Source organism: Chiloscyllium plagiosum, unplaced genomic scaffold (genome assembly GCF_037043375.1).
Source record: "Chiloscyllium plagiosum isolate Xiang-an unplaced genomic scaffold, Cpla_swu_hap1 HiC_scaffold_8, whole genome shotgun sequence".
NCBI lineage: Eukaryota > Metazoa > Chordata > Chondrichthyes > Orectolobiformes > Hemiscylliidae > Chiloscyllium > Chiloscyllium plagiosum.
In genome coordinates, this window is record NW_028270146.1 from 86,137,107 (window position 1) to 86,151,396 (window position 14,290).

General features: G+C 45.7%; 1 protein-coding gene across 4 annotated transcripts in view; it reads left to right on the forward strand.

Annotated features, from left to right (window-relative positions):
- The window catches only part of smoc1 (SPARC related modular calcium binding 1), a 246,871-nt gene that overhangs the window by 12,819 nt on the left and 219,762 nt on the right, over window positions 1-14,290 (forward strand). For all 4 annotated transcript variants that reach the window (XM_087990075.1, XM_087990076.1, XM_087990077.1 and 1 more), the window contains exons 2-3: window positions 11,108-11,279; window positions 13,436-13,551. In XM_087990075.1, coding sequence (XP_087846201.1) covers window positions 11,108-11,279; window positions 13,436-13,551 — 288 coding nt within the window. The remainder of the gene's footprint in view (window positions 1-11,107; window positions 11,280-13,435; window positions 13,552-14,290) is intronic.

Genomic DNA, 14,290 nt, shown 5'->3' on the forward strand with positions numbered 1-14,290 from the left:
TGGAAACCAGCGGCGGGGGTCAGCCTTGGGACAGAGGGAGGGCCTCTCGTGTGCACTGAGGCCGGGCAGGGAGCCAGGGCTCAGCATTGAACAATAAAACCCGCACGCCACTGTGTGTCACCTCTCGGCCAAGGCAACCCCAGGGCGATGCTACAGAAGCAGATCCTTCCCACCGCTCGAGGGTGAGATGACAACTCTTGGAGAGTAAACTCCGTGTGGAGTTTACCCATTCTCCCTGTGTCTGCGTGGGTCCCCTCTGGGTGCTCTGGTTTCCTCCCACAGTCCAAAGATGTGCAGGTTTGTGCTAAATTGCCCAGAGTGTTCAGGAATGTGTAGGTTCAGGTGCATTATTCACGGGTAAATGCCTCTGGGTGGGTTACTCTTCAGAGGGTCAGTGTGGACTTAGAGTCATAGAGATGTACAGCATGGAAACGTGTCCATGCCGATCAGATATCCCAACCCAATCTAGTCCCGACTGCCAATGCCTGGCCCATATCCCTCCAAACCCTTCCTATTCATCTTCCCATCCAGATGCCTTTTAAATGTTGCAATTGTACCAGCCTCCACCTCTTCCTTTGGCAGCTCATTCCACACACGTACCACCCTCTGCGTGAAAAAGTTTCCCCAAGGTCCCTTTTAAATTTTTCCCTCTCACCCTAACCCTATGCCCTCTAGTTCTGACTCCCACGCCCCAGGGAAAAGACTTCTTGGGCTAAATGGCCTGTTTCCACTCTGTAGGGATAAAAAAAAGGGAGCAGGGTGATGGGTGTAAACGGTTGAGTGGGATAGTTGCTGGAGATTTTAGGCAGGTCAAGAGAGAGCTTGGCAAAATGGTGACAGTCAGAGGCATGCTGGGATTTTCCTCCTTAATAGAATGAAGGTAAAGATGACCTTCAGTAGTTTTGCTCTCCTGCATGGATTGCAGTTGAACCGAAAGCGGATGGTAATGGGTGCAATGAGTGGCAAGAGCTGCACTGTAACAGCAGCTAAAATCTCACTTCGGGCAAAATTTTTCTGCTCCTCAGATGCTGCCTGACCTGCTGTGCTTTTCCAGCACCACTCTAACCTTGACTCTGATCTCCAGCATCTGCAGTCCTCACTTCTGCCTAGCAGCTAAATTCTGTCCACCCTGTCTACTGAGGAGATAGGGGAAGAATCATGGGTCAGTAATCCCTATCGAGGGATTTCAGCTGACCTACTGCACACAGTCACGCTCCATGGGGACAGTTATAATCTGAGCTGCTTGTTGGTGATTTGATGCCCTTCGATGCACTATCAGATTCTGGTCAGTGGAGAAGATTACTGGGTAGGTGTAATTTAGGGATGGAAACAGCCTAGATGACTTTCCAGCCTAGATGACTCTTCATCGGAGTCTAGACCAGAAATGTTAGCTTACACTGTCTCGTGCTGAAGTACGTTATTCTCCTTGTGCTACCTGAGGAACTTTGCTTGGTAACCTGTTCAGCCATCTGTGGGTGGTACGGGTTGGGGCAAGCAGAGAGGTTGGAATTCATTAGAGATTCAAAGGAGCCCTGTTCTCGCTGATCAGCTACAGAGAAACTCCAAAGTGATTTGAAGCAGTAATGCAGATTTTCTTTTGTAAAAGCACCACCCACGCACCACCCACTGCATGGAAAGGTTGCCTCTTAGATCCTGTCCATGCTCCTCATGATTTTATAAACCTCTGTAAAGGTCACCTCTCAGCCTCCGATGCTCCAGGGAAAATAACTCCAGTCTCCTCAACCTCTCCCTGTAGCTCAAACCCTCTGAACCTGGCTACATTCTTGTAAATCTTTTCTGAACTCTTTTGAGTTTGACAACATCTTTCCTATAGCAGGGAGACCAGGATTGCACACAAAGTCCTGTACAGCCTCAACATGACATCCCAACACCTATACTCAGGACACTGACCAAGTGTACTGAATGCTTTCTTCACCAATCTGTCTATCTGCGAGCCCACTTTCAAGGAACAATGAACCTGCACCTCAAAATCTTTGTTCGGCTACACTCCCCAGGACCTTACCATAAAGTGTTTAAGTCCTGCCCTTTGGTTTACCTTACCAAAATACAGCACCTCATGTTTAGAATTTTCGCAATTAAATCTGAGGCAGCCATTGTCAGGAAGAGATGGAGAACTCCCCACACCAATACCTCACCATTCGCTCCTTTGAAGAATTACTGTAAGTCTGTTCAGTGAACCCCTCCTCACAACATCTAGTGAGCAGCAGACCCACTATGTACAAACTCAAGTCCACAGTCCTAATAAGGGACAAAAAAAAGCCATCAGCCCACCTTCACAGTTGATGACTGCCTTTCTGACTTGCACCGGAAGGAATCTGAGAGTCTGGACGGACACCAGCCAAGCCAGGCAGAACTGGATTTGGAGCTCTGCTGTGCTTCGAATGAAAACACAGCAGAAAATGCAGCAACTGGTTTCATCTCCCCTGGGTTGTGGAGGGCAAAATCAGACACCTGCTCTGGCTTCCGATTAACATTGAGCGATCACTGCTCCAGATCCCTGTGGGAATCACAGAAAGTCGAGTCAGAGTTGAGATTGAAGGTGGTGGAGGGGGCGATGGGAGGAAGCTTGACTGTGATGTCCCCTTTGTGCCAAATCGATTGTCACCCACCTCTCTGGCTGGCCCGCTTTTGTTCAATAGTGTTCACTCAGACAAGATGCCAAAAGAATGGACCACAACTGTACATTCAGTTGTACTTTACGAAGGAGTGGGAGAAAATGGTTTGGAGGGTGCAGGGGAGCTGAAGTGAACCACATGAGTACTTTTTTAATTACAAGAGAAAACAATTCCTTAAACTGCATTGTCACCCACTTCTGTAGTGTTTCTGCAGTGAATGAACTATATTTTAAAAGCTACAGTTGCTGGAATTGACAACTGATATGAGAGACCCAATTAGTGCCAACTCAAATACATGGTGTGAACTCTTTATATGGCACATGCAAACTTGTGAAAACAGACTGAATTCCGTAACTGGCAAAGCCGTGAAAGATTTGTTAGAACCTCTTTAGGAAAGCAATCCCGAGGGTTGGTTTAACACCGATGTATATAGCAGAATAACTGAAGCTTACTTTCAGGAGATAACTCTATCGATTTGTTTTGATGCCAGCTTCTTCACAGTGAAGGGATAAATGAGGGCGATAATGATGTCCTGTGTGCAACTTGAGTTTTGACTTAAGAAATCATACAGGAGAACAAATTGTATTTTATATATCCCAGATGGGTTAACATCAGGTATTTCGAAAATAAATTGCTTCACCCTTTGCAGGACAAAGTATAATTTTACCATCTGATTTAAATTGCAGTGATGTTAAAATACAACAGGGTTTGTACACAAATGATTTTACTTGTGTCTGGCTTTTACTGTCGAGCCAATAGAAGAGAGAGTGTTGTCATAAGGGGAATTTTCAGGATGGCAACCTGTATCTAATGGAGTGACGCAGGTATCTGTGCTACTGCTACATTATTTACAATATATATTAATGACTTGGATAAGGAAAGTATATGTACGATAGCCAAGTTTATGGATGACATAAAAATAAATGGAAAGGCAAGTGGTGAGGGTGACACAAAGAGACTGCAGAGGATTGCAGACAGTTTAACTGAGCGGGCAAAAACATGGCAAATTGAATACAATGTGGGAAGATGTGCAGCAGGAAGTATAGAGGAGCTGATTCTTATTTAAATGGAGGAAGACTGCAGAGACCTGAAGCACAGAGGGATTTGGGAGTTCTCATGCACGAATTGCAAAATTTAGGCTTACAAGTTCAGGAGATAATAGGGAAGGCAACGGGAATGATGGCCTTTCTTTCAAAGGGAATAGAGTATAAAAATTGGCAAGTCTTGCTAAAACTAATCAGACCATAGCTGAAATACTAGGAAAAGTTTTAGCCTCTTTATCTAAGTCGGGATATGCAGGCATTGTAGGCAGTCAGATAAGGTTTAGTCATTGATCCTGGATGTGGAGGAGCTGTCATATTTGGAGATGTTGATTAGGTTGGGCCTTTACTCCTTGCAGTTTATAAGCATGAGAGGTGACCTTACTGAAGGAATCTTTGCAGACATGACAGGGTTGATGTGGAAGTGTTGTATCTTCTTGTGGGAGAGCCTAGGAGCAAAATGTGGAATCTTATACTGAAGACTGCTGTTGAGGATGGGTTGTTAAGCATATTCAAGGCTGAAGGAGACAGAATTTTAATCAGTAAGGGAATCAAGGTTATGGCGAAAAGACAGGGAAGTGAGGTCAGCCTTGATCTCACTGAAGAGTGGGGCAGCCTCAATGGGCTGAATGGCTTACTTCTGTTCCTATGTCTTATGATCCATATAAAATATATATTTTTTTGAGGGGAGAGAATGGAACTGCGGTGCACTTGAAAGATTTATAGTATTACATATCTATTTTGACCAAATATTCTGCCTGTATGATAACAATTTTTATTTTGTAGGATACTTTTCATGATCACTGGATGTCTCAATGCAGTTTACAGTCAATGTTGTGCTTTTGAAGTGTAACTACTGTAGCGATGTAGGAAATGTAACCACCAATTTGTACACTGTACACTCCCACTAACAGATATGTGATCATGACAAAATAATCTGTTTTTGTGATGTTGATTGACAGATAAATATTGGCCAGGATGTTTAAATACTTTGTGAAGACTACGTGGGCACTGGTGTTTCCTGTACATCCTTTTTGCGGGAGTGACAAAATGCACTCTTTCGCATTTCTTAGCAATTTATGTCAACATGTTCTGTGCTTATCAACAAATGGTTTGACAAATATGTTTCCAGAAACAGACACAGAGAATGCTGAGGAAACTCAGCAGGTCTAGCAGCATATGTGGAGAGAGAAGCAGAGTTTAATGTTTTGAGTCTAGTATCACTCTTCTCCAGAACTTCCAGCATCCATAGTATTTTGCTTTTATTGAAAATGTTTCCAGAAAGTCTGTATCTGCCTCTTTAAAACAAAACTCGTACAGGTCACTTAAGGAAGCAAAACCTCTTTGATTAAGCATTTGAGAGATGGAAAAAAAAGATGCAATAAGTTGATCAATTTCAAAATAATTTGTTTTGACTGCTGAAAAGGAACATGCGGTCAAAGCTTTTTATCTTCCACTCTTCAGAACAGATGCAAGTTTGTCACGTTTCATGAGGAATAAGTAACTATATGGAAGGATGCTGAGTGATTAACAAGTTGACTATAATTAGTCAAGGTGTTGACATGGAGTCGACACGGGAGAACATTTGTCCTTTTTTATTGAAAAAAATGTACAATATCTGGACATGTTCCAATTTTTCTGAAGTGGATGTCCTCTTGCATGATCATAAATGGGCTACATTGCAAGCTTGACTGATATTCATAATTTGGTCATTGGCATAATTTCTAGCATACTCAGGATTGTTCAACAAGTGTTATCCCAATTCTGAATCAAATCTAACGTTATGTATGTTATGTTGTTCCAGGTTAGGCATTATGTTCTGATTTTTTTTCTCCACGTGTGGAATGACTTAACATGACACAAAAGCAACCATTGTCTCGGTACATTAACCTGCTGTAGTGACAATAAGAGGGTTCCGCTCACCACGGCAATCTGGATTGGATGGAAAGCTGAGCATGACGCCACAGAAACATTAGTACATTGGGATTGTCAATAAGATTTTCAATAAGATTTTGCATTTTGGAGTTAGAACATGGATGGTGTCATATGGTTCGTGGGGAGTTTTTTTCACATGATCATTCTCCCTTTAGCTATGCAAGCTAGTTGCATCTGGACTAAAACAGCAAAAAAAGTGCAGATGCCAGGCAGGTGTTTTCACCCCAGCCAGCACCTTCCGACATCATAGGGTCTGACGCATCTTTAAAGACTATCCTGGTGGTTTGTCCCTTGCTTAAAGCCAGGAACTCCAATCCGACAGCAAATGCCACCGCATTAATGTCGCTGGAGATGTCCGTCAAGCATCCAAGTTGTAGTTGCTTACTTTAATGATGACTTGCGAGAGTATCTGCTTCAGGCTGTTTGAGCCAGGAGAGGGGGCCTTTCTTTTACTCCCATCAGGCTTTGGGGGAAACTAAAGTCACACAGGAGGTCAGCACCGCGTAGTAGGCATCGACACCATGAGCAGTGCAGGAAAGGAATGACGATCTCTCGCCGCCATCTTCTCACTACAATCCCCCAACTCCCCCCCACCCCCACCCATCACTCGGTCTAACTCTGCCAGTGTGCAGCCAAGTCAGTTGGCATGCTCAACTCACTGTCACTTGCCTGATGTGCACTCCAGGGCTCACCAAAATTCAAGCACTTCCTGGGCACTCACTGGCACAGCCTCACAGGCCTATTGAGTGCGGGTGAGTGCACACACATTCCCATCGCCCTCTTTCTCTCTCTGTGCAGGACAAGCTTGTATACCATAGGCATGGGAGGGCTCTGACCAGCAGAGAGTCCCCACTCTCTGCACGCTGTGAGGAAGATGTGGTCTAACCGGCGGGTGAAGACCAAGACTGATGCCATGCTGCTGGAGAGATTGGCGTGGCAGACGCAAGTGAGGGGCTGCAGCCACTCTCACATATTCCTTAACATGGAGGCTTTGGCTTCTTCATCAACTACAGCTCCCCTCCTCCACAGGAATGAGTGGGCAACTGATAGTGAAACGGAAACGGGAGCGGGGGCTGTCCATCACAAGCAGCTCGGAGGATGAAGCCTGTGATACCTTTGAGATGTTTCACCACCACCCAGTCCGTCACCTCAGTGGGTAGCTAAGCTGAAGTAGGCTCAGGGACACCATCTGGTGAGCACATCACTGGCACGTGTCTGCAGTTGGTGGAGGAAGGTCTCTAATACATCAAAGACTGTTGGAGACCAGGCAGCTGTTTACCCCTGTGAATAAGCCATGTCTTTGTACTCAGCCATAACACCAAGATCCCCTAGGTACAGAAGAATGCTCAGTGTCTGCTGGATATGCTCTCGGACCAGTGCTTCCTCTCTCTGGTCATGGGTACTCAGTGGTGAGGCAGGATGGCGGTGAGGCACCATGATCTCTTTGTCTCTCTCTCTCTCTCCCCCCTTCCACAGGAGGAGATGAGGTGATGTCAACAACAGGCAGTAAGGAGACACTGTGGGAGTCTCAGCTCAGCACGTTACAGAGGTTCCTTAGCCCTCTTTCCCCCCCTAGCAGATGGGGCCATTGGGGCCAAGGAGGTTGCTCCCCCCTCCCCCCATATTGTGTGCAGGAGATTCTTACCATCCTGGAGTCCTCCAGGTCCTGAGGACACAGAGGATATCTGCCAAGTTACCAGGGTGCGTCAGTCTGTAGGCTATCCCCATCCTAGCTGTGAATGGCAGGCTTGCACTTGGATGTAGTAAAAGAAGAAGAAATCCTTTTCAAGGCACCTTGCTGCCAGGGAGTTAAATTGATCAACATCAATGCAACACTTATAAATACCTGTGCATTTTCACTGTTCTAACATTGGCTGCAGTCACATGCTCCTGCCAGTTGTCCACACACAGCTATCTGTTGTGAAAGCAGTGCAGCGTCTCATGATAGGGAGAGACTGCCCTTGGGACACCTTTGAATGTGTGTCTGAATTAGTAACGTATGTGTCCTTGTAATCCAGCCAGCTATGGACCCAGCCTTTGGACAGTGCATTCAAAGCTGCAGAGACGCAGTTCAGTTCCACCAGTTCAAGAGCAGCGTGTTGGGCCTGGGATCCCAACAGGGGTCCCACACGGACAATTCTGGAAAGTCATGCTGGGAGGGGACGTGCTGCAGGAACCAAAGGTTGCGATCTCCATTGGCAGACTGGGCATTCTCAGAGGGAGGTTAGCACACCAATCCCGTATGCACTTCATGGTGCTGACAACTCACTCATTGTACTGTTGCAATGGTCGTGCATTGTCAGTGTAGGATACCAATTTCCCACAGGATTGTAGGGTGAGAGGTGGCAGAATGGGGCTACTAACATCAGCTAGAATGCCATACTCTTGGGGGAACCCTTCTTTAGGCCAAGCGAGTCTGCCTTCTCTTTAATGGTGTGCTGTTTCAGTATATTGCAGTCTCCCCCCTGGGATCCTTGTTCACTGTGTAGCAGGGGCTGGGCTGTGCAGTTAACAGCAAAAAAATGCAGGGATGCCTCCTGTGGAGGTATCACATCATGGGCAGATCGAAGAAGGACTTTGCTCCTCTTCCCGACAATGTTGCCAACGGAAACACTTCTCACTCACAGAGGTCTGTTGACCTGAGGATGCGGTGGCTTCCCAGCCAGTTGGTTCATAACAAATGCACCAGTTAAAGGAAGATGTCTGGGGAGCTCAGTCCACCTGGATGTGGGTGGTACTGAAGTCGCCACATGCCTCTCTGGCTTGTCAGCCCATATCCCTGGCATCTCCGAGGGTCCTCCTGGGGCCACCTGAACATCTTCAGCTTCAGCTTCCTCCAGAGAAGAGACCTTATCCTCCCCCATCTCTGCCCTGTCCCTATGCATACCTCTACCCTCCCCTTTTATGAGCCAGGTTATGAGCCGCGAGAGCGAAGTTCTGATGTGCCTGGGCTGTACTGCATTGTCCAGGCATCATGAATCTCCGATGGGCCAGCTCTTTCGGAGCACCATGACATGCACATGCTGACAGTGCAAATTGTCCAAGCTGCTGAGAGTATGCCAGTCCACCAACCCCACAGAGTGTTGTCAGCTTGGCCTTGGCATGATGGTGTACACAGCAAACATAAGCAGCTCGTGGGAATTTGTTTCATTCCTGCCCTGGACTATAAGTTGTCCTGTACCTGCCATTTTCCAGTTTGGGTTGGTCCAGGGAGACAGTTTGCACGTCTTGGAGAAGTGAGTGCATGTGCCGGTGAGGATTATTTCAAGGGCAAGGCAGCAAGTTCTTATCTCGAGGTTCCCCGGTGGGAAGACGCCTGCTTTTAGCTGTCGGGTTGCTGAGGTCTTAAGCTGAGTGACTGGGTGCAAATCAATTGGGAAGATGGAATTAATTCCAGCAAATCATGGTATTAGTGAGAAGCAAATGCACACAGACAGGCTTCCTGCTATCTTTCAGTGACATACCTGACCCACCACCTGAATAGGGAGAACAGAGAGTGGGTGGCACAGTGACTCAGTGTTTAACATTGCTGCCTCACAGCACTGGGGACTTGGGTTTGATACCACCCTCAGATGACTGTCTGGGTGGAGTTTGCACATTCTCCTTGTGTCTGTGTGGATTTCCTCCCATAGTCCAAAGATGTGCAGGTTAGGGTAGATTGGCCAGGGTAAATTGCCCATAGTGTACAGGGATGTGCAGTCTAGGTGGATTAGCCATGGGAAACGCAGGATAATAGGGTAGGGTGGTGGGTGTGAATGGGATGCTGTTTGGAGAGTTAGTGTTGACTTAATGGGCTGAATGGCCTGCTTCCACACTGTAGGGATTCTAATAATGGGCTGAAGACTTTCTTGAATGCAGGAATTCAACTTGTTGTCACTTGTCTGGTTAAGCACACCAGCGGGTTACCTTGCCACCAGGTAGGGACTGGGAAATCCCAAGCACTATAGGGTGCCCAGTTTATTGAGAGCTCGAGTTGAAATTGGTCTCCTTGCTGCATACCAGGGATGAAAACCGTGAAACCCTGTAATGAGCTTCATTTCCTCAGTTTCCTGCTCAAGGTGTCTACTCTTTGCAAGTGTCGGCAGGTTGATTGACTGTGAGGACTGTGGACTGGTTGGACCGAGGAGTCTGTGCTGTATGACTCGACAACTGAATCCGATTCCATCCTCATCCAGTGCAGGAGATTGGTCAGGAAAAGGAGCAAGAATCTCTTTCTGTTTCTGCCTTGAGGTGTTGAGGCAAACTGGGCTCCTGCTCCGTCACTGTCACCTCAGCTGAAACCAATTGAAGCCGTCCAGACCAAGGTTACTGAGTTTTATTAAAAGGTGGTTCCATATACTCTGATACAGAGATTACAACAATTTGCTGAAGAATTGATGAGGGTTAAACCCTCAATATGCTTTTGTTTTGTTTGTTAACTTCATGGCAAAACAATACTATTATATAATGAATGAGTCCAACATACTTCTAAGTAACTTTCACAGTTCCATTCTAAGGTGTTAGCTCAGACCTAGCTGGATTGGGCATGATGTTCGTATACTTGATACCAGATGCAAATGCAATCTACTCAGAACAGGGTCATGCCGGAATGTTCCGAGGAGCACAGCCGTGTCTTCCCTGAAGAGGTGAAACATTCATGGAGACCCTGGCTTGCGACCGATCGAAATGAGAAGGCTCATTCAGGAACACATTGAGTGATGTTGCCCAGGAATATGCAGGGGTGAAATTGAGGCATGAAGAGAGGGCGTAGATCTCCCTCTCAATGACCCATCCACCTGACCCTTCAAGCACTGCCTGCCCCCATGTGTGAACAGAATTTGGTTGGCACTTAATGCCTTATCTCAGAGCACATCGCACTGGAGTGTAGGTGAGTCACCCTCAATCTCCAGGGACTGCCAAAGGAGTCCTTTATGATTTTGCCTCCTGACTTGTTTTGATAGCACAGGCATGGAGTCCCAAGATTGTAATGCTAGAAACGGCAGTGAAGCTGACTTCATCGTCTGAGTGTGGGTGTACTGACTTTGATTCAGAGCGCTCTTTGTGCAGTGAATGGCAGCTGTACCAACATTCTTGGCTCTGTTGAACTGGTTTTATTTTGATCTACCTGTCAAATTATTGTCATCTGCGTTATTTAGCAAAGTGACATGTCGACAGGGTGAGTCGCACCAATGGCAGCCAACACTGTGTTTTGCTCCAAAACAAACATTGCTCACTTGCCCTGCTTTCCCAGTCAAGGTGCCTGGAGAGTTTCAGATTGCAGGAGAGTGTTGATTGACATGAACTCCTTCAGGCGCCTTTTTTCTGGAAATTGTTATGCCATCTGTGAAAAGACATTCCGAGATATTATTTTAAGACACATTTGGCCTTCGTAACTACTGTATTGCAAAACTGTTGTCCTTCAGAGATTGAGGTTGTCAAAAATCGAGCTTGCTGGTTTTATTGCACAGTCTGTCCCAATGTTTGGTGTTTTTTCATGTAGGATTCTTTTATTATCAGTTTCTAATAGGAGACCGCGACCAAGACTTGGAGTGCAATGTCCATTGTACTGGCTCTCAGCTGAAGCCCCTCTGTGTGTCGGATGGTCGGACATATGAATCGAGATGTGATTACCTGAGGGCCAAGTGTAGGGACTCAACACTGGAGATCACGCATCGAGGCAGATGTAAAGGTAACTCACTTGCCCTCTCCCCATCCTTCACAGTATCACAGATAATGGGTGAGCCAATAGCTATTTGTTGTCCACTGAATCATCACAATAAGCTGGTAAATCTCACTGGGAGATTCCAATTGGCTACATCACAGTGCTCTGAGGATGATGGAGGCCATGTTTTATTTTAGGCATTATTGGGGCGACAGAATAGACATGGAATCATGAGGACAGAAGGTTATTTTACCTTCGCTCTTTGAAAGAGCTATCCGTCTAGAGTCCACTTCCTTGTTGTCTCCCCACAGCTTCTTACTCTTAAATTTTATATTCAAGTAGCTTCTGAAAGTCACTATTGAATCTGCGTTCACTACTGTTTCAGGCAGTGCATTGCAGATTATGGCAACTCAAAGAAATCCTCGCCTTCCCAACCATCACCACCTCCCCCCCTGCCCCCACACCACCACCCCCACCACCATCACCGCTGCCACCATGCTGATTCTTTTAAGAGTTATCTTAAATCTGTTTCCTCTAGTTACAGATTGTCTTGGAAACAGTTTCTTTCTACCTGCTGTATAAAGTCTTTATAATGTGGCCTACTTTTTCCCTTAATGGCCCCCACTTGGAGAGAAAGCAGTCCCAGTCTATTTAAATAACTGAAGTTGCTCATCTCAATGATCTTCTGAGTAAAAATCCACTGTCAGCTCCTGTGAGTCTGGATGTCCTTCCTAATATGTGGGTCTCACAACTGTTCAGGTGAGACCCACCTCGTGATTTGCAAATATTTACAGTGAATATCATTTGGAAAGAAAGTGTGATGAATGGTCAATCCCATATTGCATGTTTTGCATTAATACTCCCTAACCTGCCTGTTTCACCCCATTTCATATCCTTGATCTGTTTGGGCTCATCATTGTGACAACAATTGCTGCATCATGATTGGCTGGCCTGTTCAGTCAATCATAGAGTCTGTGCAGTATGGAAGCAGGCCATTCAGCCCATCGAGTTCCTCCCAACCTTCCCGAAGATCATCCCACCCAGATGCACCCCTTACCCTATCCCTTTAACTCTACATTTCCCATGGCTAACCCACCTAGCCTGCACATCCTGAACACTATGGGCAATTTAACATGGCCAATCCACCTAAGCTGCACATCTTTGGACTGTGGGAGGAAGACGGAGCACCTGGGGGGAAACCTTCGCAGACACGAGGAGAATGTGCAAACCCCACACGTACAGTCATTCCAGTTTGGAATTGAGGAGGGGTCCCTGTTGCTGTGAGGTAGCAGTGCTAACCACTGAGCCACCATGCTGCTCCTAATCCCTCACTGTCATGGTGTCACCACAAGCTGGTAACTTGTTTTCACAGGCTTTCCACTGCCAGCATTCTCTGTTTAGGTAAGGAAGCACAGGCATTCACTGTAACAGCAACTGCAGCCTCTCACAGCCAGCAAGGCCTGGAGCGAGACTCCAACTTGGGACTTCTCTGGGCTAGAGGCAGAGAGTGTAACCCATTGACCCTGCCTAGTTCCCTGGTTTTGTGATTCACTCAATGCTGTAAAATGATTTTAAACTCAAAGAATGAATAAATCTGGAACAGGTCTCAGTAATAGTCTAAAAGGATATGGCCAAACGTAAGCAATTTAGTTTGGGAAAACTGTTGGTATGGGCCAGTTGTCTGTTTCTGTGCTGCATGACTCTGTAATGGGGATTGTGACAATATGTTCAAGATCCTGAACAAAAAATTAATAAATCAGCTAATCTGAATCAAAGTAATTCAGAATATAACAATCTGTTCTGTTGACGTTAAATAATATTTTGTTGATTGCTTTGAATGTGTTTAGAAGTCTCCCTTAATAAGTGATATGATTTTTTAATTGCCCTCTTTTCTTGTATTTAGGCGCAAGTTTAGACTAGAGATCTGCTCACTTTTTAGGTCTGGTACTGCGTGAGGCTCTTGATACAGAGGGAAAGGAGAGTAAAAGAAGGAGGGGATGACTCAAACCGTTAATCTGAGACCAAAACCTCATTTCTGGCCTCATGCTGGGATCTATGTTTTGAAAGGTGTGGGGTGAGAATCCTCAGAAAAGCTTTTGGGGAAGCGGAATATATTTGGTTCATGCTAAAGGTCATCCTCTGTAAATACAAGAGTCAAAACAAAGTCTCCTTCATCTTTACAGAATCCGGTCCAACCAAATGTCGGACAGAAAGAGCGCAGCAAGCACAGGAACAGGCCAAAAAACCGCAGGAACCAGTTTTCATTCCCGAATGTAATGAAGATGGCTCATTCGCTCAGGTACTGTCATGGTGAACAAGTGTAGGCCCTGGTCAGTTGTGAAGCAGTCACATCCCATTTATAGTTAAAGTTTCCATGACAAAGTTCCATGGAAGCACCTTGGGACATTTCACAAAGTTAAAGGCAATGTACAAATGCAAGTTTGTTGTTGTAAAGTACCCACAGCCTCATTGTACTTGTATTCTGGACGTGAATCTGTCTGAGTTCGCTTTACCAGCTTTCTAATATTAAGTTGTCTGCTTCCCTCTTTTTGTTGAAGTAAACCAATTTTGGGGATTTATTATCACTTCCTGCACCCATAAAGTATTCGCTTTTGCACAGCAGTTCTGTGGAGAAAAAATGCAAAGAGATTTAATTTTGTTTGCTATCACAAAACATCATGAATTGATTTTTGCTGAGGTATAGACGTTCAGAACATTTGAGGCCTTATTCCCATTGAAAACAGACTGCCAATATTTCTCCATAGAATGTGAATGTGAGCCAACCATGTGATGGAATCAGAGAGGTGACTGTATCTCACCCGTAGCCTTGCTGTTCAGGAATTATGTTAACAGCTCTACTTGTGGAGGTATTAAGTTGATGCCATTAGTTTTGAGATGCATTTCTCAATCAATAATGCACAGTATCGTATCTGTCAATATATAAATATGCACTTGACATCGACTTTACAGCCACAAAGCAAGCCATTCAGCCCATCCTGTCTATGCTGGTGTTTATACTACACCCTAGCCACTTTCTG